Here is a 25,696-nt window from a genome sequence, read left to right on the forward strand (position 1 = left end):
GGGTGTCCAAACTTTTTTCAAAGAGGGCCAGATTGGATGAAGTGAACATGGTGGAGGGCCGAACATTTTTCCAAACATTCTTTGAACCATTACAATTAAATGCAAATAAATTATTTTATGCCAAGTTACCGTATTTTTCGCCGTATAAGACGCACCTGACCATAAGACGCACCTAGGTTTTAGAGGCAGAAAACAGGAAAAAAAAAAAATTCTGAACTAATGGACTGCAGACACAGTACAGGAGATGACCAGAGACTGCGGACAGCACAGGGATGACCAGAGACTGCGGACAGCACAGGGATGACCAGAGACTGCGGACAGTACAGATGACTGCTGACCTTTGGGGAGGTGGGGAGCGGGTACCTGAATTTGACAGGTACCCGCTCTTACTTCCGCAGTTGTTCTTTGATCTTACCTGTTCCTCGATCCAGCCGCGCGCCGTCTTCCCGGCTTCTGTAATGGCGCTCGGCATGACAGCCGGGTGCCCAGTGCGCATGAGCGAGAAGCACTTGCGCTTTGTGATTGGTCCGGTGGCTTCTGGGATCTGTCATGTGTCCCAGGTACCGCCTTACCATTCACAAAAAGCACCGCTTCTTGCGCATGCGCACTTGGCACCCGGCTGTCATGCCCAGCGCCCACACTACAGAAGCCGGGAAGACAGCGCACCGCTGGATAGAGGAACAGGTAAGGTCCCGCTGCAGAGCTGAGCGGCCGGCCCGGTATTCTGACACGGCCGCGGTGGAAATACCGGACCGGCCGCTCCATATTCGCTCCATAAGACACACTGACATGGAGGGCCGTATTAAACCGACCCTCGGGCCGTAAATGGCCCGCGGGCCGGACTTTGGACATGCCTGACCTAAAGGGACGCTTTTTGGACACCATGGACGTTTCTCAGTTTCCAGGCAGAAAGAACAGTAAAAATGCAGGCAAGGCACAGGACAAAGCACTAGGGACAAAATCTATGTGAAATGGTTTGATACAGTCATGTTTTACTATGTGATTTTAGTGAATATCACTTTTTGTCATTTTCAAATTTCCCACCGTTCCGTCCCCCGTACGTCCCGACGCTCGCAGGGGACGGACCCAGATGGCAGATGCTGGCATCCGCCGGATTACATTGCCAGGGACACTGCAGGAGGGACATCACAGGAGCGCAGGACAAGGTAAGTGATTGAGGGATCGCGGAGCAGCGCCGCATGGTAAGCCCGAGTGTAGCTCGGAGTTACCGCTTGTGGTACTGAAACTTTACCCCGAGCTACACTCGGGAATACCGCCAGGGAGGTTAAAAAGCTTTTGCACACTCCAAGCGGGCTTTCATGTGTTTTGCACTGAGGAGAGACTACCATCGAATTCTTGGTCACCTCTCTTACTAAGGCCCTTCTCCCCAATTTCTCGGTTTGGCCGGGCTACCAGCTCTTGGAAGAGCCCTGGTTGTGCCAAACTTCTTCCATTTGACAATTATTAACCTCCTTGGCGGTTTTCCCGAGTGTAGCTCGGGGTAGAAATTCTGTACCAAGAACGGTAACCCCGAGCTACACTCGCGCTTACTATGCAGCGTTCTCTGGGGGTCCCTGCAGCACTTACCTTGTCCTTCGCTCCCACGATGTGTCCCCTGCAGCGTCCCCGTCCATCTCCTCCGGCGGATGCCGGCATCTGACTTCCATGTTCCGGTCCCCGTGACGTCGGAACGTTCGGGCGGCGGAACCGGCGGGAAATTTGAAATTTTTAAAAAATGACATTTTTGCTGTCATTGCTTTTTCACTGCATTTCACATACATTGTGTCCCCACTGCTTTGTCCTGTGCCCTGCCTGCATTTTGACTGTTCTTTCTGCCTGGAAACTTAGAAAAGTCCATGGCGGCCAAAAAGCGTCCCTTTACATCAAAAGCGGTTTTAGAACAGCGATAGTAAATCAGAACCACTTGCAGAATTGAGTGATAATGATTTGTGGGGAAATTCGTCATCAGACACTGAAAACGATTTTGCGACTTTGCTCAGCGATGTGCGAATTTGCCTCTGTATTTCAAATTTCAGTGTTTTTGGTTTGATTATATTATTGAATTAAATTTATTATTATTATATTATTATTTTTTATGATTATTTATTAAATTATAATTTATGATTTCGTGTTTCAAGTTTTATCATATCCGGAATGTTTAATAGACTCTTTTTCGGATAGATTTCAGTGAGTTATTCCTAAAAATTATAGCCTACAATTAAAAACTACATATTTCCATGCAAAAAAATGGTACCGCTTTCAGCACAAAATTCCTGACATGATCATACCGCCAGGGAGGTTAAGACCACTGTGCTCTTGGGAACCTTCAGTGCAGCAGAAATTTTTGTAGCCTTCCCCAGATCTGTGTCTTGCAGTAATTCTCTGAGCGCTGCAGGCAGTTCCTTTTACCTCATGGCTTTTGTTCTGATACAGTATGCATTATCAGCTGAGACACCTTTTTATAGAGAGGTGTGTTCCTTCCCAAATCATGTCCAATCAATGTAATTTACCACAAATGGACTGCAATCAAGGTGGAGAAATATCTCAGCAACGGTCAGGAGTATTGTTGCAAAGGATCTGAATACTTATTCTTTTTGGTGCGCTTTCAGAAAGTGCACCAAACCTGCAGGATATAATAGAAGCCTATGGCTAAGCACATCAAACCCACAGGAAGGCTGCAGATACACTGCACTGCACCCACAATGTGGGTAAACCGCTGCACATCTGTGTGAAAGATATGCCCAGTGTATTGCTGTATTGAAAGATATGCCCAGTGTATTGCTTCACAGTGACCTGAGGATCTTTCCTTTCCTGCTACTGGCACCACTCTTGAGACCGCTAGCTGGGATAAGGAGTGGAGTGCAGTTGGTATCATTCTTCATGAGACAGGAGCCAGCACTACAGAGGAGATATCGGCTTATGCAGCGCTACTACAACTCCAAATTTACAAGTAGTCCCTCTGCATTGCAGTCTGTTTGATGCTTTGGGATAGCGGGTCAGCAAGCCCAGACCACGATCTACGGGGTGCTGACCCTCGTGGTAGATGTTTGTTCTTGAGTTTAGATACACTTGAACTAAAAACAATTAATATACATTTGTTTCATACTTACAGATCCACCAAAGGTACATATTATTGGTAATCTCCCATTTAATGTCTCAACACCTTTGATTATCAAGTGGTTTGAAGCAATTTCAGAGAGAACTGGGCCATTTTATTATGGTAGAACACAAATGACATTGACTTTCCAGCATGAAGTTGCAGAGGTATGTGTCTTTCAATTTATTTATTTTTAGTGATTTTATATTCAGAACAGTTTATTGATATTAAAGATTTATTTTTACACTGTATAACAGGCTGTTTGTTTTTTAATTATTATTATTTTTTTGAAAACGTGACCAGCAGCAGAGGACAAGAAGCTCCTCCTGCTTATGTTTCCCTGCAGACAGGCTGGATAAGAGCCTGATATTGATTAAATAGGTACTTATGTATTTTTTGTTTTTTTTTTTAAATTACAGTGCCATCATCCATATACAGAAAAAGAAGGGACAATCTAAATTAAACAGTGTGTGTTTAGTATCACTTTAGCCCTTGGATTTCCTCTTAACGTTCACAGCTAGTGTCATTAGTACAGTATTATGTCTGATCTCTGTATTAGTGTCACTATTGGTGTGAGTGTCAGTCAGTGTACCTCCCAGCGAGGGTCTGTTAGTGTCAGATTGCCTTCCACATTATCACAGTCCCACAATAAGTCACTGATCACTGCAATTACCAGTATAGCATCACCGATGCATAAATTCCATTATATACCTATACCATAGTTTGTAGACACTATAACTTTTTCACAAACCAATGAATTTACATTTATTGGGATTTTTTTTTTTTGCCAAAGACATGTAGCAGAATACATTTTCACCTAAATTAAGAAATTTGATTTTTTTTTTTAATTTTATATGTTTTACAACAGAAAGTAGAAAATATAGTTTTGGTTTTTGAATTATTGTTTATATAATAAAAAAAAACAGTGGTGATCAAATATCACCAAAAGAAAGCTCCAAATGATATAAATTTCATTTGGGGTACTGTTACGCATGATCAAGCAATTACATAGCGTAGTGCTGAATGGAAAAAAAAAAATGCCCTGGTCATGAAAGGGGTAAAATCCTCTGGAGGTTAACTGTGCATTAACATATGATGTTCTACCCAAGCCTTGGGAATGTCTGCCCTTGTTAGGACAGACAGTCCTTAACCAGGCAAGGATCTGCCAGCACAGACTGGGTTCATTATGGTTATAAGGATAACATTGCGTACCTGTCTTTGTGCACCAGCACAAAGACCATGGTGTCACTGAGAGCATCGGGTCCTGTTCTAACTATCGGGGATCGGGACTCACGATTCCGGGTCACATGATCGCTGTGATAGCCTCTGAGTGGCTATCACAGTCACTGTACAGCCCGGCCCCCTTGTTTTTTTCTCTCTGTATGAATGGAGGAGAGAGTAATATTGTAAATCTCTAACTCCTGGCATAGAGGGAAAAAAAATGTTTGTAAAAAAAAAAAAGATAAATAAATATTAAAAAATGAAAGAAAAAATTCCTAGATCAAGGTCTGATCTAGTTCAGTGCCAGGGTTAGTGTTTGGGTCAGAAGGTCAGGGTCAAAGACAGGATTTAAAAACAAATTGGTATCGGTTAGTGTCAATATCAGTGTATTTTAGGGAAAAAAAAAAGAAGACAAAAGCAAAATGCGCACTATTGTTTCTGGGCTGTACTACGGGTACAAAAAACAAATAACATACACATATATGGTATCACTGTGATCGTCAAGAGCTGGAGAATTGATTTTGGGTTGTTCTTTGGTGGTCGGTTATGGTAGTAACAAGAAACACACAGCTAAATAAAAAAAATGATTTTTTTTTTTCTACTTTGGGCCAGTTTTCCTTTGATAAAAAAAAAAATCAGGAGATATCCTTTACCACTTACCACCAAATGAAAGCCCAATTTGTCCTGAAAAAAACAGGTATAATTCACCTGGATGTGCAAAGTAGTTGTGATGATATATACAGTTTTACTAACACATGTCAACGTTGCAAAATTTTGCTTAGGCATTTAGATTTGTTTTACCCTTAGGCATGAAGGGGTTAAATATTTCCCTCCCTCATTACCCCTTTATATAACGGCCTTTGCTTCCTCACCATCAATGTGAACTGCAGTTGCTGGGCAGCAGTGCTGTCACAGGTGGGAGGTGGAAAGAGTCCTAAGTATTGTGTAATCTCCAGATAGAGTAATGCAGGCCATAGATGGGTCGAAAATCGGCCGATTTTTCGGCCGAAAATAAAATCGGCCGATTTTCGGATCGTTAGTGGGCGATTTGGTCGGCCGTTTTTCGGTATTTTGGCCGTTTTTTTTTTCCGGTAAAGTTGGAAAAATATCGGCCGGTTTTGCCGATCGGCCGATTTTCGCGGCAATTAGTGAGCGAATCGGCCGATTTTTTACCGATAAAAAAACTGCGCATGAGCAGTGACCTGCAAGAGGAAGACAAAAAGAAGAAGAAGAGGATGAGGATGAAGAAGATGAGGATGAAGAAGAAGAGGATGAGGATGAAGAAGAAGAGGATGAGGATGAAGAAGAAGAGGATGAGGATGAAGAAGAAGAGGATAAGGATGATGATGATGAAGAAGAGGATGAGGATGAAGAAGAAGAGGAGGAGGAGGATGATGAAGAAGAGGATGAGGATGATTAAGAAGAAGAAGATGAGGATGAAGAAGATGATGATGAAGAGGATGAGGATGATGAAGAAGAAGAGGATGATGAAGAAGAAGAGGATGAGGATGAAGAAGAGGATGAGGATGAAGAAGAGGATGAGGATGAAGAAGAGGATGAGGATGAAGAAGAGGATGAGGATGAAGAAGAAGAAGAAGAAGAGGATGAAGAAGAAGAAGAAGAAGAAGAAGTAGGATGAAAATAAGAATAATTCCAGTCCATCAAAAAGTGTCTCTGCAGAGAGCTCTGCTATTTCTGACAGTTCTCTGACAGTTCCTTGACATTTACAGCGGTTGAAACATTGTATCTATTTGTTTCCGAATAAAAACATCTGTATCCTAAATGGAAATAAATAGATACAATGTTTCAACCGCTGTAAATGTCAAGGAACTGTCAGAAATAGCAGAGCTCTCTTCAGGGACACTTTTTGCTGGCTGTAGAAGGGATGAAAATCGGCCGATTTTTTTTTTTACCATTGATGGCAACGTCGGCCGCTTGAATGACCGAATTTTCATTTTTTAAAAGAAAAATCTGCCGTTTTTCTCCCCATCTATGGCCTGCATAACTGGAGCAACTCGAAAGGTGAGGTAACATTTAACCACTTCCTGTCCGGACACTTTTACCCCCTTCCTGTCCAGGGCAATTTTCAGCTTTCAGCGCTATCACACTTTGACTGACAATTGCGCGGTCATGCAATACTGTACCCATATGAATTTTTTACCATTTTTTTGAGACAGATAAAGCTTTATTTTGGTGGTATTTATTCACCGCTGGGATTTTTATTTTTTTTACTATGTAAATGAAAATGTCCAAAAATTTTGAAAAAAAGTGTTTTTTTAAATAAAATTTTGCAAATAAATAATATTTCATCTTAAATCTTGGCCAAAATTTATTCCGTTATTTTGTTAGTAAAAAAAAAAAATCCAAATTAGTTTATAACCAAAAATTATAATTTTTAAACATTTTTTTTTAGATTTTTATTTTATTTTTTTTTATATTATTATTTTTTATTTTTATTTTTTTTTTACATACTGTCACCCTAGCAGTACAGTGTCACCATGGTGACACTGTACTACTTGTGGGGGGTGATGAAGATTTTTTTTTTTTTTTACACTGATTGCTTTTACACCCATATAGGATGTAAAAGCAATCATTTCTCTTTCTCTCTGTCTGCATTCTTGCAGTCATTGAGAAATACTGAGTGAGCTGTGATTGGTCACAGCTTGTCACATGGTACAAGGGTGTTGTGAATAGCCTTGTACCATGTGACCTCTGTGATCATTCACAGATTTCACACGTAGTAAGCAATGATGTCACAAGTGACATCTTGCTTACTACTTTGCATGTGATCACTGATTCGCCAATCAGTGATCACATGACCGGGACCTCGTACAGAGGTCCCGTCCGACGATCGGTGTTTCACTGTGTCCGGAGGACACAGCGGACACCGGATCGCGGTGGTGCGCGCTCCTAGGGAGCGCGCACAGCTAGAAAAGGCGGGTGCCGTTTAGGAACGGCAACCCGCCCCTGGACTGCCACCGCCCTGCCGTTTATAAACAGCAGGCGGACGGCAAGAGGTTAACAGAACCTGTTACTCTTTCATCTGCATGGATGTTGCAACTCACTTTTGAACCTATTGTAGCTACATGTTTATCGGTTTTATTCATCATTTAGAGCCTCAGCTCTTCAACAAACCCTGTTTTTTTCATGCTGACATGATATAAAAGTGACATATCATATTATTTAGACAATATATTGCCCAGTTACATAGAGATTGCAGAATTATAGAGTTGCCTTTTATTTTTTTCATGAAAAAGAGTGCATTTTTTTTTTTTTGTCAAGATTGTATTTTTTATTCAAACTTTGTCATATATGTATGCAGCAATCAAATTTCAATAAAATAAAGTAAACATATTCAATGCATGCAGAGTTGTGTTTATGTGAATATTTCTGGGGAGGGGTCCGTAGCTTTCATCAGATTCTTAACCACTTCAAGTCCGGACACTTTCACCCCCTTCCTGTCCAGGCAAATTTTCAGCTTTCAGTACTATCACACTTTGAATGACAGTTGCGCGGTCATGCAACACTGTACGCATATGAGTTTTTTAGCATTTTTTTTGAGACAGATAAAACGTTATTTTGGTGGTATTTATTCACCACTGGAATTATTTATTTTTTTGCTATATAAATGAAAAAGTCCAAACATGTTGGAAAAAAAGTGTTTTTCTTATAAAATTTTGCAAATAAATAATCTTTCTTCATAAATCTTGGCCAAAATGTATTCAGCTAACTTTTTAGTAAAAAAAATAACCCAAATTAGTTTATAACCAAAAATTATAATTTTTCAAAAATGTTTTTTACATTTTTTTTTTAATATTATTTTTTTATTTTTTTAACATACTGTCACCCTAGCAGTACAGTGTGATAGGGGGTGATGAAGATTTTTTTTTTTACACTGATTGCTTTTACACCCATAAAGGCTGTAAAAGTAATAATTTCTCCTTCTCCCTGGCTGCATTCTTGCAGCCATTGAGAAATACTGTGAGAGCTGTGATTGGTCACAGCTTGTCACATGGTACAAGTCTGTTGTGAATAGCCTTGTTCCATGTGACCTCTGTGATCATTCACAGATTTCACAAGTAGTAAGCAATGATGTCAGGAAGTGACATCTTGTTTACTACTATTCCTGTGATCACTGATTGGTCAATCGGTGATCACATGATCGTGACCTCACACAGAGGTCCCGTACAGTGATCGGTGTTCCGCTGTGTCCTCCACACATAGCGGGCACCGGATAGCGGTGCCTCACACTCCCAAGGAGCACACACAGGCAGTGAATGCGGTGGCCATTTATAAAAGGCCACCCGCTTCAGCACTGCTCCCGTCCGGCCGTTTATGTACATGGGCCGGACAGGAAGTGGTTAAACTCCTGGGATATTGATCTGGTCAGTTAAGTAGCAGAGGGAGTTGTTAATGAGTTTCAGCTGCTTTGGTGTTAATGAAATTAACAACAGGTGCACTAGATGGGCAACAATGAGACAGGAAGTGGTTAAAAGGGTTCGGGACTCAAAAAAGATGTTATGAACATTTTTTGAACAGGGACATCTTTTTATTTTTTGTCCATTTTCATTCCTTGTTTTGTATGTGAAAAGCAGAATGAGATTGAAGCACAAGGTCTGTCTTGTTTGTCCCCATGAAAAATGCAATTTAGACCTTTTTTCATGAAAAATAAAAATACAACTTCACAGCTTTTATCCTGCTGTGGTCCAATAGTGGGAAGTACCGTATTTTCCGGCGTATAAGACGACTTTTTTTACTTAAAAACATACCCCAACAATTGGGGGTCGTCTTATACACCGGGTATAGAAAGCTGGATGTGCGGTAATACTGTATGGTAGCTTCAGCTACATACAGTGTACCGCGCTGAGCCAATCACGGCGAGCGACGTATTCTATTAATGAATATAGAGCCTGCTCGGATTGGCTGAAGTTGTGACATCATCAGCCCGCCTCTCTGACACAGCCAATCCGAGCAGGCTCTGTATTCATTAATAGAATACATCACTTGCCGTGATTGGCTCATATGACGTCCTCCCATTCTCCGTGCATGCGCGGCGATGCGCTGTGTCCCTCGGACACAGCTATCACCGATCACGGAAAGAGCCGAAGATGTCGGCTCGGTCATGTGATCAGCTGTGTCCAATCAGAGCTGATCACTTGTAAATAGGGAAATGCTGGTTATTGGCATTTCTCTCCTCTCAAGCTGTCACGCTGACAGCTCGAGAGGAGAGGAGAGCCGGTAATCGGCTTTCCGCGGAGGAGACATGTACACTGATCATCAGGGCACTGATGATCAGTGTGCCCTGATGATCAGTGTAGCCCCAGCAGTGCCAGCTGTCAGTGTCCATCAGTGCCACATCAATGCCACATATCAGTGCCTACCAGTGCACATCAATGCCACATATCAGTGCCCATCTGAGCTGCCTTTCAGTGTCACCCATCAGTGCCAGTCAGTGCCACCTATCAGTGCTGCCAATCAGTGCCACCTATTAGTGCCAGTCAGTGCCGCCTATCAGTCCCATGTATCAGCGTTGCCTGTCAATGCCCATCAGTGCTGCCAGTCAGTGCCGCCTAACAGTGCCAGTCAGTGCCGCCTAACAGTGCCACTCAGTGCTGCCTATGAGTGCCATGTATCAGTGCTGCCTTTCAGTGCCCATCAGTGATGCCTGTCAATGCCCATCAGTGCCACCTACCAGTGCCTCCTCATCAGTGCCCATCAGTGCCACCTATTTCATATGGGTACAGTGTTGAATTGAATTGTCATTCAAAGTGTGACAGCGCTGAAAGCTGGAAATTGGCCTGGGGGGAAGTGGGTATAAGTGCCCTGTAGGCTAGGGGTTAAATGGTGTTGCCTCAGAAGGGGGGTAGTCTTATACGACGAGTATAGCCCAAAACCTATGTTTTAACTGGAAAATTAGGGGGTCGTCCTATACACCCAGTCGCCTTATACGCCGGAAAATACAGTAGATAAGAAATGCAGTCTGCATTTTAGGCCATTTTCAGTCCATCTTTTCTAGTTTTTTCTTCGGTAAAATAATCCTGAAAAGGGGTTGAAAATAGAGTATACAAATACATACTATTTTACCTCATAAGGTGTTTATCAAAAATTGCATATTTAACATTCTGAATATTTATTTACATTTAAAGTGATTTTAAACCCTCAGTTTTTAAGCACTTTTAGCAACTGATTTTACATAAGTCTAGATCACCCTCCCCACGTTCGCCAAATCACTATACTTACCTAGATCTCATTCCATAGTTTGTGGTCATATTTTACATTACTTCATCTGCTTTTTGATCCAACATTCGTACCTGCACATTTCAACCTCATAGGCTTCTATAGTAGTTTCTGAGGCCTAATTGCGCAGGTAGAGCTCCCAGCAAGATTCATGTAAGCATACTGATTGTGGGATGGAGGGGCGAGTGGTCTAGACCAACTGAAGGAAGTTAGGGGCAAAGGGGAAGGAAACTTTGGGAATGTATTTACTACACAAGTGGTCATCTCCACATTTCTTTCTTTGATATACTGTTTTGTAAGGTTTAAAGTGGTTGTAAACCTCAGACATGTAATATAAACAATGGATATCCCACTATAGAGTGTACTTGTCTCCATTAAGAGCACTAAGTGTCAGTTCTGTTTGCTGCCTTGTTCCTAGCTATCTGCATGAGTCATTTCTGACAGGTTTTCCTGACTTCAAGAGGTAAAAAAAAGGTGACGGGAGCAACCTTCAGCTCACAGCTTGTGATTCATAGCCTCTAGTCTTTTCCTGTGTGCTGTGTTAAGGGGAATGTGCCTCTTCCCTCCAATCAGCTCTCCTCCACTGAGCTCTGCACAGTGTAACTTCAGCTCCCCGCCCCCTGCTTTCTTAAATCTCTTATCTCTTTGATATCTTTTTTGTGCTGGAAAAATTCTTTCAAGAAATAAAAAAAAAAAAAAAAGTAAAATTTGCATACAGTACATGGAAGCAAAGAACACTGGACAAAGATGAAATGCTCATTTATGTCTAGTGGGCTGCAAAAAGCACTTTTACTTACCCGATCCTCTGCTCCCTCTAGGCTTTAAGACTGGTCCTCCCAGCCCGCTTTTCCCTATGCTCAGGCAGTTAGGCAGGCCCTTTATGTAATCAAGTACAATGCATATCCCATAGCACTGCCCTATATGTGAGGATGCAGAGGAATACTCCAGGTCTCCAGTTGAAGGGGCAGTGGAGAATTGGGTAAATAAAAGTTGTCTTTGTGGCCCCTAGACCTAAACAAGCATTTAGCACTTGCAGTGCAGGGGTAGCCCCACTGCATGGGAGCATTTTTCCCTTTCCTGGAAATGTCTTTAAGATCCCTTGCCCTAACAAATGACTATAGACAGCTCTGCTACTTTTTTTTTTTTCCAGTTTTGTTTGTTACAGTCTTAAGTGTTTATCTGTCTAAAGTAGATTCATTTGAATTAAGTGTTAATACTCTCATGCTTACCCACCACTTCCTTCCATTCTTCTTCTGTGTTTTGTGGCTTTTTGACAGAGTTGGGTCTGGTATGTTTCTTTTTCAGTTCTACCAATAAATGTGTTGTTTTTGAAATTTCCTTAGTGCAAAAGATAATGAAATGTGCAGCCATGGGTGCTAAAAAATAATTGTCCCTTAATCGATCTAATTAAAAGAATAATTGAAGTTGGCTGTTTGAGTACAGTCAGGACTGGCTTGAGACAGCCCTGTTCACTATCACTTTGAACCAATTAAATTCTTATAGCCAAGTTGTCTAAAGAGAGGTTTGTTGAGCCACACCATGTTGCACTCAAAAGTATTTTTGGAAGGCAGAAAAAAGCTGCTGAAGCTTGTCAACATGACCAAGGTTATAATGGCATTCTTAAGTCTCTGAACTCGAAATGAATCATAGACAGAGCTACACTTAATCGCCTCCCGCCCGCCATATAAGGAAATGACGGGCGCAAGGTGGTTCTCTCGTTCTGGGAGGACGTCATATGATATCCTTCAACTCTAACCGCGTGTGCACTCCTCCGATCGGCGGTGATCGGTGGTGCGCTGTGTCCCTGGGACACAGCATATCACCGATTAGTGGAAAGAGCCATTGACTTTGGCTATGTCGTTATCAGCTGCGTCCAATCACAGTTGATCGCATGTAAATAAGGAACTGCCGGTTATCGGCATTTCTCTCCTCACGAGCTGTCACACTGGCAGCTTGTGAGAAGAGGAGGGCCTGTCATCGGCATTCCTCAGAGGGGACATCTACACTGATGATCAGTGCCCTGATGATCAGTGTAGCCCCATCAGTGCCACCACATGCATACATACATACATGTCATATCACTATAATGGTGTACAGGGGAGCTGGGATGTACATACTGTATACATGTCATCACTATAATGGAGTACAGAGGAGCTGGGATATACATTACTGTATACATGTCATATCACTATAATGGAGTACAGAGGAGCTGGGATATACATTACTGTATACATGTCATATCACTATAATGGAGTATAGGGGAGCTGGGATATACATTACTGTATACATGTCATATCACTATAATGGAGTACAGGGGAGCTGGGATATACATTACTGTCTACATGTCATATCCCTATAATGGAGTACAGGGTAGCTGGGATATACATTACTGAGTAATGTATATCCCAGCTCCCCTGTACTCCATTATAGTGATATGACATGTTGTATACAGTACTTACTCCTAGTCCCTCCGAGTCCCCCACGGCGGTGGAGGGGGTGTCTACTCTCAGCGGAAGGAAAGCGGACCTCTCCTCAGCGGCGGTGCCGCAGAAGCCGGAAACCGGAACTTGTAAACCGGAACTCTGCTTCACAATGAGGCTTGGAGTGCAGGTGCAGTCGCTCCATGCTTCATCTGTGCTCGCCACAGAGGAATTTCTCCTCGCATTTGGTGAGCGGGTGAGCAGCTTTTTCAAGCCCTGCATTAACATCTACAGTCAATCCAAGGGTTAACTGTGTGCCTAACAAGTGTAATGTGTGTATAGTGTGCTGCTTTTACTATGCAATGTTATTTATTTATTAACCGCTTGCCGCCCTGCCACTGTGTTTATACGTGTGCAGGGCGGCAGTGGAGCGCAAAACCACGTTTAAAAACGGGTTCCGCGCTCCCGACACTTTCGCGGGCAGGGGGCGCGCGCGCGCGCGCCCGCCGACCCGCGGGTGATCCGATTCGATCCAGGAGGGATCAATCATTAGATTTCAGCCAGTGATTTCTGGCTGAAATCGGATGATCGGTCCCTGTCCTATCCTGTCCTGTGTTGATATTTACACAGGGCAGGATATGATGTCATTCTTCTCTGCCTGGACACATTCCGTTCCAGACAGAGAAGAAGAGACATTTAAACGTGAGTAAAACACTACACTAACAGTTAGAACACACTCTAGGACACATTTAACCCCCTGATTGCTCCCCCCCAGTTAACCCTTCACTGCCCTGTCACCAGTGTACCTGATCAGTGAAGCGATTTTTATTGATCACTGTATCAGTGTCGCTGGCGACTTCCAATAGTGCTAGCGCCCCTCCCAGATAGCGCCAGTTTGCCCCCCAGTACACCAATAAAGCCATTTAACCCCTTAATTTCCCCCCCCACCCCCCCAGTTAACCCCTTAACTGCCCTGTCACCAGTGTCACTGATCAGTGAAGCGATTTTTACTGATCACTGTATCAGTGTCGCTGGCGACTTCCGATAGTGTTAGCGCCCCTCCCAGATAGCGCCAGATTGCCCACTAATACACCAGTAGTCCCGTCTAACCCCTTGATCGCCCCCCCCCCCCCCCTGAGTTGACCCCTTCACTGCCCTCTCACCAGTGTCACTGATCAGTGAACCAATTTTTACTGATCACTGTATCAGTGTCGCTGGCGACTTCCGTTAGTGTTAGCGCCCCTCCCAGATAGCGCCAGATTGCCCGCTAATACACCAGTAGTCCCGTCTAACCCCTTGATCGCCCCCCCCCCCCTCCCCGAGTTGACCCCTTCACTGCCCTGTCACCAGTGTCACTGATCAGTGAACCAATTTTTACTGATCACTGTATCAGTGTCGCTGGCGACTTCCGTTAGTGTTAGCGCCCCTCCCAGATAGCGCCAGATTGCCCGCTAATACACCAGTGATCCCGTCTAACCCCTTGATCGCCCCCCCCCTCCCCCCTGAGTTGACCCCTTCACTGCCCTGTCACCAGTGTCACTGCTCAGTGAACCAATTTTTACTGATCACTGTATCAGTGTCGCTAGCGACTTCCAATAGTGTTAGCGCCCCTCCCAGATAGCACCAGTTTGCCCGCTAGTACACAGATAATCACATTTGACCCCTTGATTGCCAGGAACACGCTTACTTGCACGCTAAACCTTCATTGCTAGTATAGTGTCTGATTGGATCAATATCTTTGATCAGATCAGCGCTATACCAGCATTCACATTACTTTAGTATCCCCAAAAACGCAGTGTTAGCGGGATCAGCCCCAACACCTGCCAGCACCTGCGTTTAGCCCCTACGCCCCCCCCTTCTCCCCCGGCAAGTGCAGTGTCAGTAGATAACTGTCACTTGATACATATTACACACAAAACCGCAGTGTTCACAGAATCAGGCCTGATATCTGTTAGCACTTGTCGGTAAATTTTTTGTAGCGGTTCAAGCAGTCCCTGACAGCCAGGCGCTCTTTTTCCCGTGAGTCGCACTAGGTACCTGTAAATTTAGTGGCCAAAATGTCTAAGCAAAGGTACACTAGTGAAGAGGCCTATAGGATTCTGAGCATGTCAAGTGAGAGCGAAGGGGAAGACTCACTGGCAGAATCAGGCTCAGAATACGAACCTATAGACAGCAGCGGCACCCTGACAGCTAGCTCAGGCGACGAGGAAGTGGTCCCTGCTAAGGTCAGGCGTACCCGATCCCATTCCCAGGTTGCTGAGGTGGTACAAATGCATGATGACTCTCATATGCAGCAGAGTGCCAGTACTAGTGCCGCAGTATCTTTTGGTGAACTGGCGAGCACCAGCGGCCTAGTACGTCCTGGTCGTAGGCATACCAGCACTGCAGTATCACTTGGTGACGTGGCGAGTCCCATAAGTGCAGTACAAGCTGGTGCGGTGGCGAGCACAAGTAGTGTCCCGCGGCCACCAAGAATTCGCAGACAGGCCCGTAGAGCCCCTAGTGTCCTTCCGGATGTGCTTGCAAATCCCGATTGGCAGCCCACAAATTCTGCAGCACCCGTACTTCCCCCATTCACTGCCCAACCCGGAATTCAGGTGGAAACAGCAAATTTAAATACTCCCCTTAATTTTTTTGAGCTGTTTTTCACAGAAGATCTTTATGCATTGATTGTGGATCAAAGCAATTTATATGCACGCCAATTTATCGCCGCCAACCCAAATTCAAACCTTGCCAGACCATTCGCATGGAAACCCATTACGGTTTCCGAATTTAAAGTTTTTTTGGGCCTAACCCTCAACATGGGCATTAATGATAAAAATCAATTGCGGTTGTATTGGTCCACCGACCCTCTTGTTCACATGCCCGTGTTCTCTGCTGCCATGGCCAGGCATAGATATGAGAGTATAATGCGTTTTATGCACTTCTACGACAACTCACTCAGTCTTCCTCGGGGTGACCCTGAATTTGACCGGCTCCACAAAATTCGGCCCCTCGTAAATCACTTTAACCAAAAATTTGCAGATGTGTATACTCCCCAGAAAAACATCTGCATCGATGAGTCCCTCATTCAATATTCTGGCCGCCTTGTAATCAAACAATATCTCCCCAGCAAGCGTGCCAGATATGGGATCAAGATGTATAAGACCTGTGAGAGGGCAACAGGCTATACATGTAAGTTTCGGATTTACGAGGGAAAAGATAGTTACTTGGAGCCCCCCGGATGCCCAGACTACATGGGGAGCAGTGGCAAGATAGTTTGGGACTTGGCGTCATCCTATTTCCACATGGGGTACCACTTATACGTGGACAATTTTTATTCAAGCGTGCCACTATTTAGACATTTGTTCAATTTGGGAATTTGCACATGTGGCACTGTGCGATCTAATCGCCGAGGCTTCCCCCAACGGCTTGTAAATACCCGTCTTAAAAAGGGGGAAAAAGCCTGCTTGAGAAATGAAGAATTGCTCGCAGTGAAGTGGAAGGACAAACGGGATGTTTACCTCCTGTCTTCCATTCATGCAGATACGACCGTCCAAATTACCACGGCAGCTGGTGTTGTTGAGAAGCCCCTCTGTGTCCACGATTATAACCTTAACATGGGAGGGGTGGACTTCAATGACCAGATGATGCAGCCGTATTTAGTTTCCCGAAAATCCAAACGCTGGTACATAAAAGTGTCAGTTTATTTATTTCAATTGGCTCTATATAATGCTTTTGTTCTCTATAAAGCAACTGGACATAGTGGATCATACCTAAATTTCCAGTTAGAGAACATCAGGGCCCTTTTGTATCCAGAAGGTGCTGTGCCCCAAATCCCTCTCCCAGATGCAGTTAGCCGTCTGCATGAGAGACATTTTCTCGATACCATTCCTGGTACCCCAACCCAAAGAAGACCCCAAAAAAGATGTCGTGTCTGCAGCAAACGTGGAATTAGGCGTGACAGCCGCTATTGTTGTCCCTCCTGTCCTGGCCAACCTGGCCTCTGCATCAAGCCCTGCTTCCGCCTCTACCATACACTAGTGAACTATTAGTATAGGGTACAGCACGGCACAGATCAGGGCACATTTACACAGGGTCTCAAAAGATGTTCGGTAGTCAGGAAACTGGCTATCGCATTTGGAGAGACCCTACCAGCTGTTTAAATGTTTGAAGTTTGGAAAAAAAAGTTAAAAAAAATAAAAAAAATAAATAAAAGTACAAATACCCCCCAAAAAAATAAAAAAATGTAAAAACCAAAAATAGTTATAGTTTTTTTTGTTGTTGTCATTTTTGTGATTGTTCGACTTTCACTGGTTTATTGTTGTTTTATTGTTAACCATTTGTTTGCAGGAATGCTTTCAGCTGCAGCGCTGACCTGTTTATTCTGACAGCAACAGGAACTTGCTCTCAGAATAGACATAAGTCAGCGTGAGCAGCGCTGTTGGATGAGATTTTTCATCCGCAGTTATAAAAAACAGAATATATGCCAAAGCATGGGGGCCTGGGGTGGCCTGTGGGTGGATGGCCCCTATGCTTCGGCATATATATTTTATATTTGTTGGCACATTTCATGTGTGCCCACCATTAGAAGTGGGTGGATTGAGGGAGGTTTCTAATGGTGGGCATACCACCACACACTTTTCCTTATAAAGTTGTTTTATTGAGTTTATGTTTTATTGTTAACCATTGTTGATTTTTTTGCAGGAACGTCAAACTGCAGCACTGACCTGTTTATTCTGACAGCAACAGGGTCTTGCTTTCAGAATAGACATAAGTAGGTGTGTGCAGTGCTGTCGGATGAGATTTTTCATCCGCAGTTAAAAAAAAGAGAATATATGCCAAAGCATGGGGGCCTGGGGTGGCCACTGGGTGGATGGCCCCTATGCTTCGGCATATATATTTTATATTTGTTGGCACATTTCATATGTGCCCACCATTAGAAGTGGGTGGATTGAGGGAGGTTTCTAATGGTGGGCATACCACACACTTTTTCTGGCAGAGATTTCTTCTCTTTTTTTTCATTCAGCCCACAGGCTGCATAAAGAAAAAAAGAACATAGCATATACACCCAACAAGGACCAGTGACGTACTGGTACATCACTGGACTTTGAATGGTTATACCAGGGTGATGCCTGCAGCTGCAGGCATCATCCTGGTTTTATTTTTTTCAGCCGGAAATGGGCTTTCATGTAAAAGCATTCCTAGTGGTTAATTAGCTGCAGAATTGCCTTTACAAGCAGCGGGAGAAAATGGCCCCCCCTCCCCCTCCCTGAGATTTGCTTTCCAAAAAGGGGTCATTTGGGGGTGTTTGTTCTATCCTGGTATTTTAGCACCTCAAGAGATGTGATGGGCGGTCAGAAAGTAAAAGCTGTGTAAATTTCAAATTATCTATACCATAGTTTGTAGACGCTATAACTTTCACACAAAGCAATCAATATACACTTATTGGGATTTTTTTTACCAAAAACATGTAGCAGAATACATTTTGGCTTAAATTTATGACTAACTTTGAGTTTACGATATATTTTTTATAGCTGAAAGTAGAAAAAATTGTTTTTTTTTCAAGATTTTCGTGTTTTTTTGTTTATAGCGCCAAAAATAAAAAGCGCACAGGTGATCAAATACCACCAAAAGAAAGCTCTATTTGTGTGAAAAAAAGGACGTAAATTTCGATTGGGTACAGCATTGCATGACCGCGCAATTATCATTTGAATTAGTGCAGCGCTGTATAGCAAAAAAAGGCATAAATTACAGTATCTATACCATAGTTTGTAGACGCTATAACGTTCACACAAAGCAATCAATATACACTTATTGGGATTTTTTTTACCAAAAACATGTAGCAGAATACATTTTGGCTGAAATTTATGACTAACTTTGAGTTTACGATATATTTTTTATAGCTGAAAGTAGAAAAAATTGTTTTTTTTTCAAGATTTTCGTGTTTTTTTGTTTATAGCGCCAAAAATAAAAAGCGCACAGGTGATCAAATACCACCAAAAGAAAGCTCTATTTGTGTGAAAAAAAGGACGTAAATTTCGATTGGGTACAGCATTGCATGACCGCGCAATTATCATTTGAATTAGTGCAGCGCTGTATAGCAAAAAAAGGCATAAATTACAGTATCTATACCATAGTTTGTAGACGCTATAACGTTCACACAAAGCAATCAATATACACTTATTGGGATTTTTTTTACCAAAAACATGTAGCAGAATACATTTTGGCTGAAATTTATGACTAACTTTGAGTTTACGATATATTTTTTATAGCTGAAAGTAGAAAAAATTGTTTTTTTTTCAAGATTTTCGTGTTTTTTTGTTTATAGCGCCAAAAATAAAAAGCGCACAGGTGATCAAATACCACCAAAAGAAAGCTCTATTTGTGTGAAAAAAAGGACGTAAATTTCGATTGGGTACAGCATTGCATGACCGCGCAATTATCATTTGAATTAGTGCAGCGCTGTATAGAAAAAAAAGGCATAAATTACAGTATCTATACCATAGTTTGTAGACGCTATAACGTTCACACAAAGCAATCAATATACACTTATTGGGATTTTTTTTACCAAAAACATGTAGCAGAATACATTTTGGCTGAAATTTATGACTAACTTTGAGTTTACGATATATTTTTTATAGCTGAAAGTAGAAAAAATTGTTTTTTTTTCAAGATTTTCGTGTTTTTTTGTTTATAGCGCCAAAAATAAAAAGCGCACAGGTGATCAAATACCACCAAAAGAAAGCTCTATTTGTGTGAAAAAAAGGACGTAAATTTCGATTGGGTACAGCATTGCATGACCGCGCAATTATCATTTGAATTAGTGCAGCGCTGTATAGCAAAAAAAGGCATAAATTACAGTATCTATACCATAGTTTGTAGACGCTATAACGTTCACACAAAGCAATCAATATACACTTATTGGGATTTTTTTTACCAAAAACATGTAGCAGAATACATTTTGGCTTAAATTTATGACTAACTTTGAGTTTACGATATATTTTTTATAGCTGAAAGTAGAAAAAATTGTTTTTTTTTCAAGATTTTCGTGTTTTTTTGTTTATAGCGCCAAAAATAAAAAGCGCACAGGTGATCAAATACCACCAAAAGAAAGCTCTATTTGTGTGAAAAAAAGGACGTAAATTTCGATTGGGTACAGCATTGCATGACCGCGCAATTATCATTTGAATTAGTGCAGCGCTGTATAGCAAAAAAAGGCATAAATTACAGTATCTATACCATAGTTTGTAGACGCTATAACGTTCACACAAAGCAATCAATATACACTTATTGGGATTTTTTTTACCAAAAACATGTAGCAGAATACATTTTGGCTGAAATTTATGACTAACTTTGAGTTTACGATATATTTTTTATAGCTGAAAGTAGAAAAAATTGTTTTTTTTTCAAGATTTTCGTGTTTTTTTGTTTATAGCGCCAAAAATAAAAAGCGCACAGGTGATCAAATACCACCAAAAGAAAGCTCTATTTGTGTGAAAAAAAGGACGTAAATTTTGATTAGGTACAGCATTGCATGACCGCGCAATTATCATTTGAATTAGTGCAGCGCTGTATAGCAAAAAAAGGCATAAATTACAGTATCTATACCATAGTTTGTAGACGCTATAACGTTCACACAAAGCAATCAATATACACTTATTGGGATTTTTTTTACCAAAAACATGTAGCAGAATACATTTTGGCTGAAATTTATGACTAACTTTGAGTTTACGATATATTTTTTATAGCTGAAAGTAGAAAAAATTGTTTTTTTTTCAAGATTTTCGTGTTTTTTTGTTTATAGCGCCAAAAATAAAAAGCGCACAGGTGATCAAATACCACCAAAAGAAAGCTCTATTTGTGTGAAAAAAAGGACGTAAATTTTGATTAGGTACAGCATTGCATGACCGCGCAATTATCATTTGAATTAGTGCAGCGCTGTATAGCAAAAAAAGGCATAAATTACAGTATCTATACCATAGTTTGTAGACGCTATAACGTTCACACAAAGCAATCAATATACACTTCTTGGGATTTTTTTTACCAAAAACATGTAGCAGAATACATTTTGGCTTAAATTTATGACTAACTTTGAGTTTACGATATATTTTTTATAGCTGAAAGTAGAAAAAATTGTTTTTTTTTCAAGATTTTCGTGTTTTTTTTGTTTATAGCGCCGAAAATAAAAAGCGCACAGGTGATCAAATACCACCAAAAGAAAGCTCCATTTGTGTGAAGAAAAGGACGTAAATTTTGTTTGGGTACAGCATTGCATGACCGCGCAATTATCATTTGAATTAGTGCAGCGCCAAACAGCAAAAAAAGGCCTGGTCATTAAGGGGGGTAAATCCTCTGGGGCTCAAGTGGTTAAAGTTACCTATATAACGCCATCAATTTATGCAGTACTTTACATATATTGTACACTCACATCAGTCCCTAACTCTCAAGGGGCGTACAATCTAAGATCCCTAACTCACATTCATAAAACACATACTAGGGCCAATTTAGGCAGGAGCCAATTAACCTACTAGCATGTCTTTTGGAGTGTGGAAGGAAATTCACACATGGAGAACATGTAAACTCCTAGCAGGTAGTGCCATGGATGGGTTTCGAGCCGACGACCCTAGTGCTGTTAGGCGGACGTACCAATGTGACTGTTTTATCTCCATGCTTTACAGAGAGAAAATAAGAATAGCCATATTGCTTCTTTCTGGAGAGAGCCCTGTGTTGTTTACCACACCATCTCACTACCCCTATACTCATAGTCCATTGAGCTTCTTGGACTTCAGTAACTGCCTGCTGTTATCAGACGTATGAGCAGACCGTGTACTGACAGTCTGCAAGAGCCTGACATTGCACCCGCGATCTGCTGCTTGTGGGTTCAATGCTTTACAGGCTTTGAAAAAGCTGCATTTTTTTCTGTTAAGGTGAACTTATTCTTTTAAATAAAAATAAGATTTCACAGCTTTGGACTTTGAAGTGTATGTTGTTGTCCTCTAAACCAGCCTTTTTCGACAAGGGTGCTTAGGCTTGTTCAGGGGTGCCTTGGTAAAATGTCTAAAAATTGCCCAAAACTTATATACAAGCCAGCGGGTGGAACAAGCCTGCCTTTTCGTTACACAGAGACCCACAGGTTTTCATTGTGCACCATTACGATCTTCTAGCCATCATCATGCTGACATCTTTAGGTGATAAGTAGGATGTTGGTTGCCTGCACAGCATCCTTGTTTTTTACATTTTATAATAGGGTGCCTCAAGACTTTCCATATTTTTAAAGTGTGCCTCGGGACTGTCCTTGATTTTAGAGGGTTCCTTGAAATTGTCCATAATTTTTAAAGGGTGCCTTGACTGAAAAATGTTTGAGAAACACTGCAACAAATGAAAAAGTATAATCCATGTGTTTTTTTTTTCGCTGTTATGCATCATTCAGATATTATTAGAGAAAGTGTTGATACTTCTTCTTACTTCCACTAATTAAACAAATCAGTAGTGACGCTGAGGTCAGGAGGAGGAACCAGTGAAAACTTCAGGGGACTCATAAGATTGACACTTTTAGAAGTTGGCAGTTTTCTGGTGGTACAGGCAGCGTAAGCTACCACTAGATCAGTGTTTCTCAACTCCAGTCCTCATGGACCCCCAACAGGTCATGTTTTCAGGATTTCCCTCAGATGAAACAGCTGTGGTAATTACTAAGGCAGTGAAACTGATCAAATCACCTGTGCAAAATAATGGAAATCCTGAAAACATGACCTGTTGGGGGTCCATGAGGACTGGAGTTGAGAAACACTGCACTAGATGGTGCTTACAATTGTGCAATTATATTAACCAGAATACAGCAAGCTTAATTAGAGTTGTGTGAATGTTTGTCACATTCGTTCAGAAAACTTTTTATACATTTATTATTATAATACAGGATTTATATAGCGCCAACAGCTTGCTACAATATAATGGGAGACAATGTAGCAACAATACAGTTCAATTCAAGAGGGATAGGAGGGCCCTGCTCCTTGGAGCTTACAATCTAGGACATAGAACAATACATGTTTGTTATGTGTTCCAATTTGCAAAGCATACCTAAAATATATTTATAAGTTCTTTCTAACCTTCCGAGTTATTTCTTTGGAGCAGAATTATACAGAGGACTGACATAGTCAGTCAGTTATTTTTCAGAATATCTTACAAGGGACACTCTAGGGACAGGTTGGATTAAGAGCGCAGCCTTGATAATCTCTAACCCTTTGTTAGGACAGACAGTGTGCTCTAGTTTACCATGGACAATGAGGTCTGCCAGCACAGTTACAGATGGGGTTAAAGGCTAAGTTCACTTAAAAAAAAAAAAAGGGAATTTTTTTTTTTTACAGAAAAAATGTATTATGTATTTTTCTCAAAAGCCTGCAAAGCATTGCATCCCCAGTCAGTGGAATTTAAGTCCAATGTCAGGCATCTGCCAGTTTTGTGCTGTGTTTACCACACTCGTATTCCATTGATAAATGCAAGTCTGTCTGCCACGGTAGCATTTATTCACTCAAAGACCTCCAAGCCCCACACAGCTGTGCCAGTTATAAAAGTCGCAGTGGCTGCGAGAGAGGAACCCTGGGGGGCACTCAGAGGTTGGGGGAGGGGGTACTAATATGTTGCTAAAAGTGGAGTTAGCCTTTAATTATAGTAAATGTAATTTCCCAATCACCTCCTTAAAATTGCATAGAGAGGGAAAGCTAAGCAGGCTTTTTAAACAAATAAAATGGTAAGCAGCAAATTTACTATTTTTTTTTTGTAAGTTATGCTATGTAAATAGGCAAATCTAACAAATGTAGGAGTTACACCAATTTGGTTGCAAAGGTGGAAATTACACTTGAATGTCAAAAGCTAGAAGCTCAGAAGTGGGGCCAGAACTTGCGTCCAACAATTTCTGCAATGTCTGTGCACAATTTAAAACATAACAAGTTATTATAGTAGTGTAACATTGCAGTCCTTTTAAGGTTTCTCTGTTTTTTTTATCCTTTACACAGAGGATGAAAGCCTCGGTAGGCAGTAAACAGAGGAGTAGACTGTCTATCATGTCTCAGTATCTTTGTGATGTAAAGCACTGTTTTTCAATTCCTGGCCGTGCCTTTGTTCCAAAACCTGAGGTAAGGATATTTCCGATTTCAATACCTTGGTTATAGTAAATTATATTTATGAATTTGCACCTGTTCTTGGTATAGTAGGATAATTGTTTGTAGTAATCAAATGTGTTGTAAATATGCAAATATCGTATCTTGCACTTAAAGTAGAACTGTAGGTAAAACATTTTTTCATAATTTTGGATAGGTTATGGGAGGTTTATTTCACCTGCCAGTTGTGTTTTTGCTATCTGTGTCCCATTAAGGGAGATTTGCCTTTATTTCCTGTCCCATAGCTAAAACAAGAAGTGAGAGGAAATCCCTGCCAATCAGGGAATCCCATTGTGATCACTAAGTCACCAGAACTAGTGTCCTCATTGGAAGATTTCTCTTCTATTACTTTTTCTGTGGACAATGCAACATTTGGGAATTTCTTTTAATTTTACTCTAACTTTCAATGATAATGATAGACAGGACTAATAGAGAGGGTGAATCTCCATAGCAGGGGCACAGACAGCAATCAAAGCATTGCTGTAATCCATCTCCACTCCATCCAAAAGAAAAAAAAGTGTTGCCTTTAGTTATATTTAACCTATTTAAGGTCTTGCTCAAAATTCAACTCCAGGAATTATCTTTTTTTCATACTTACATTGGTCCAGATTGGCTTGATGCCAGTATTCATACGTGATATCTGGTGGGCCCTGAGAATGTTGACAATCACTGAAGTAGTCCTTGCTGCATATAGTGATAGCTGTGATCCTATTGGTGCTGCTCCAGCGGCGTCCCCTCGCCATGATGTTATCTGCTACGCCTCTGAAGCTTGTCCAGTCAGAAAATGTGTTGCATTCATGGTAAAAAAAAGCAAAGCGTTCTCTGATTGGTGTCTGTGCCAAGCAGCCACCCTCCTTTGTTCAGCAGAGCAACCACTTGGCACAGGACCCAGAAGCTAGTGGAGATCACTGGAGTAGCAATATCTACTACAGTGATTTCCAGCTACTAGGGGGATCTAACTGGTATGGTGTATGCATAGTTACCGTATTTTTCGCTCCATAAGACGCATTTTCCCCCCCCCAAAAAATGGGGGAAAATGTCTGTGTGTCGTATGGAGCAAATATGCAGCGGCTGGCCCGGAATTCCCTTTGCCTCCATGTTAGAATACCGGGCAGGCCGCTTGGCTCCTCTGTGCTCCTCGGTCCAACCTGTTCCTCGGTCCAGCGCTGTCCTCAGTCTTCTCTCCCCGGCACCAGCATCTTTAGTGTGGGAACTCGGTTGTCACAGCTTGTGGCTTCACAGCCGAGTGCCCACTGCGCATGTGTGAGAAGCGCTGTGCTTTGTGAATGGTCCAGCAGTCTCAGTCTTCTGGGACCTGTCACGTGTACCAGAAGACAGGGAGGGAGGACAACTCCGTAGAAGTGGAAGCACGTACCTGTCAAATTCAGTACCTGCTCAACCCCCGCTCCCCAAAGGTCGGCAGTGTTTGGTCATCTCCTGTACTATGTCCACGATCTCTGATCATCTCCTGTACTATATCCTCAGCCACTGGTCATTTCCTGTACTATGTCCGCAGTCTCTGGTCATCTCCTGTACTATGTCCGCAGTCTCTGGTCATCTCCTGTACTATGTCCGCAGTCTCTGGT

General features: G+C 41.9%; 1 protein-coding gene across 1 annotated transcript in view; it reads left to right on the plus strand.

Moving 5' to 3' along the window:
- The window catches only part of TFB1M (transcription factor B1, mitochondrial), an 86,869-nt gene that overhangs the window by 23,088 nt on the left and 38,085 nt on the right, over positions 1 to 25,696 (plus strand). Inside the window, exons 7-8 of the mRNA XM_089669760.1 lie at positions 3,113 to 3,264; positions 23,967 to 24,086. Coding sequence (XP_089525886.1) covers positions 3,113 to 3,264; positions 23,967 to 24,086 — 272 coding nt within the window. The remainder of the gene's footprint in view (positions 1 to 3,112; positions 3,265 to 23,966; positions 24,087 to 25,696) is intronic.

This window comes from Staurois parvus, unplaced genomic scaffold (assembly GCF_062004578.1).
Source record: "Staurois parvus isolate SC_StPar_1 unplaced genomic scaffold, SC_StPar_1.0 ptg000081l, whole genome shotgun sequence".
NCBI lineage: Eukaryota > Metazoa > Chordata > Amphibia > Anura > Ranidae > Staurois > Staurois parvus.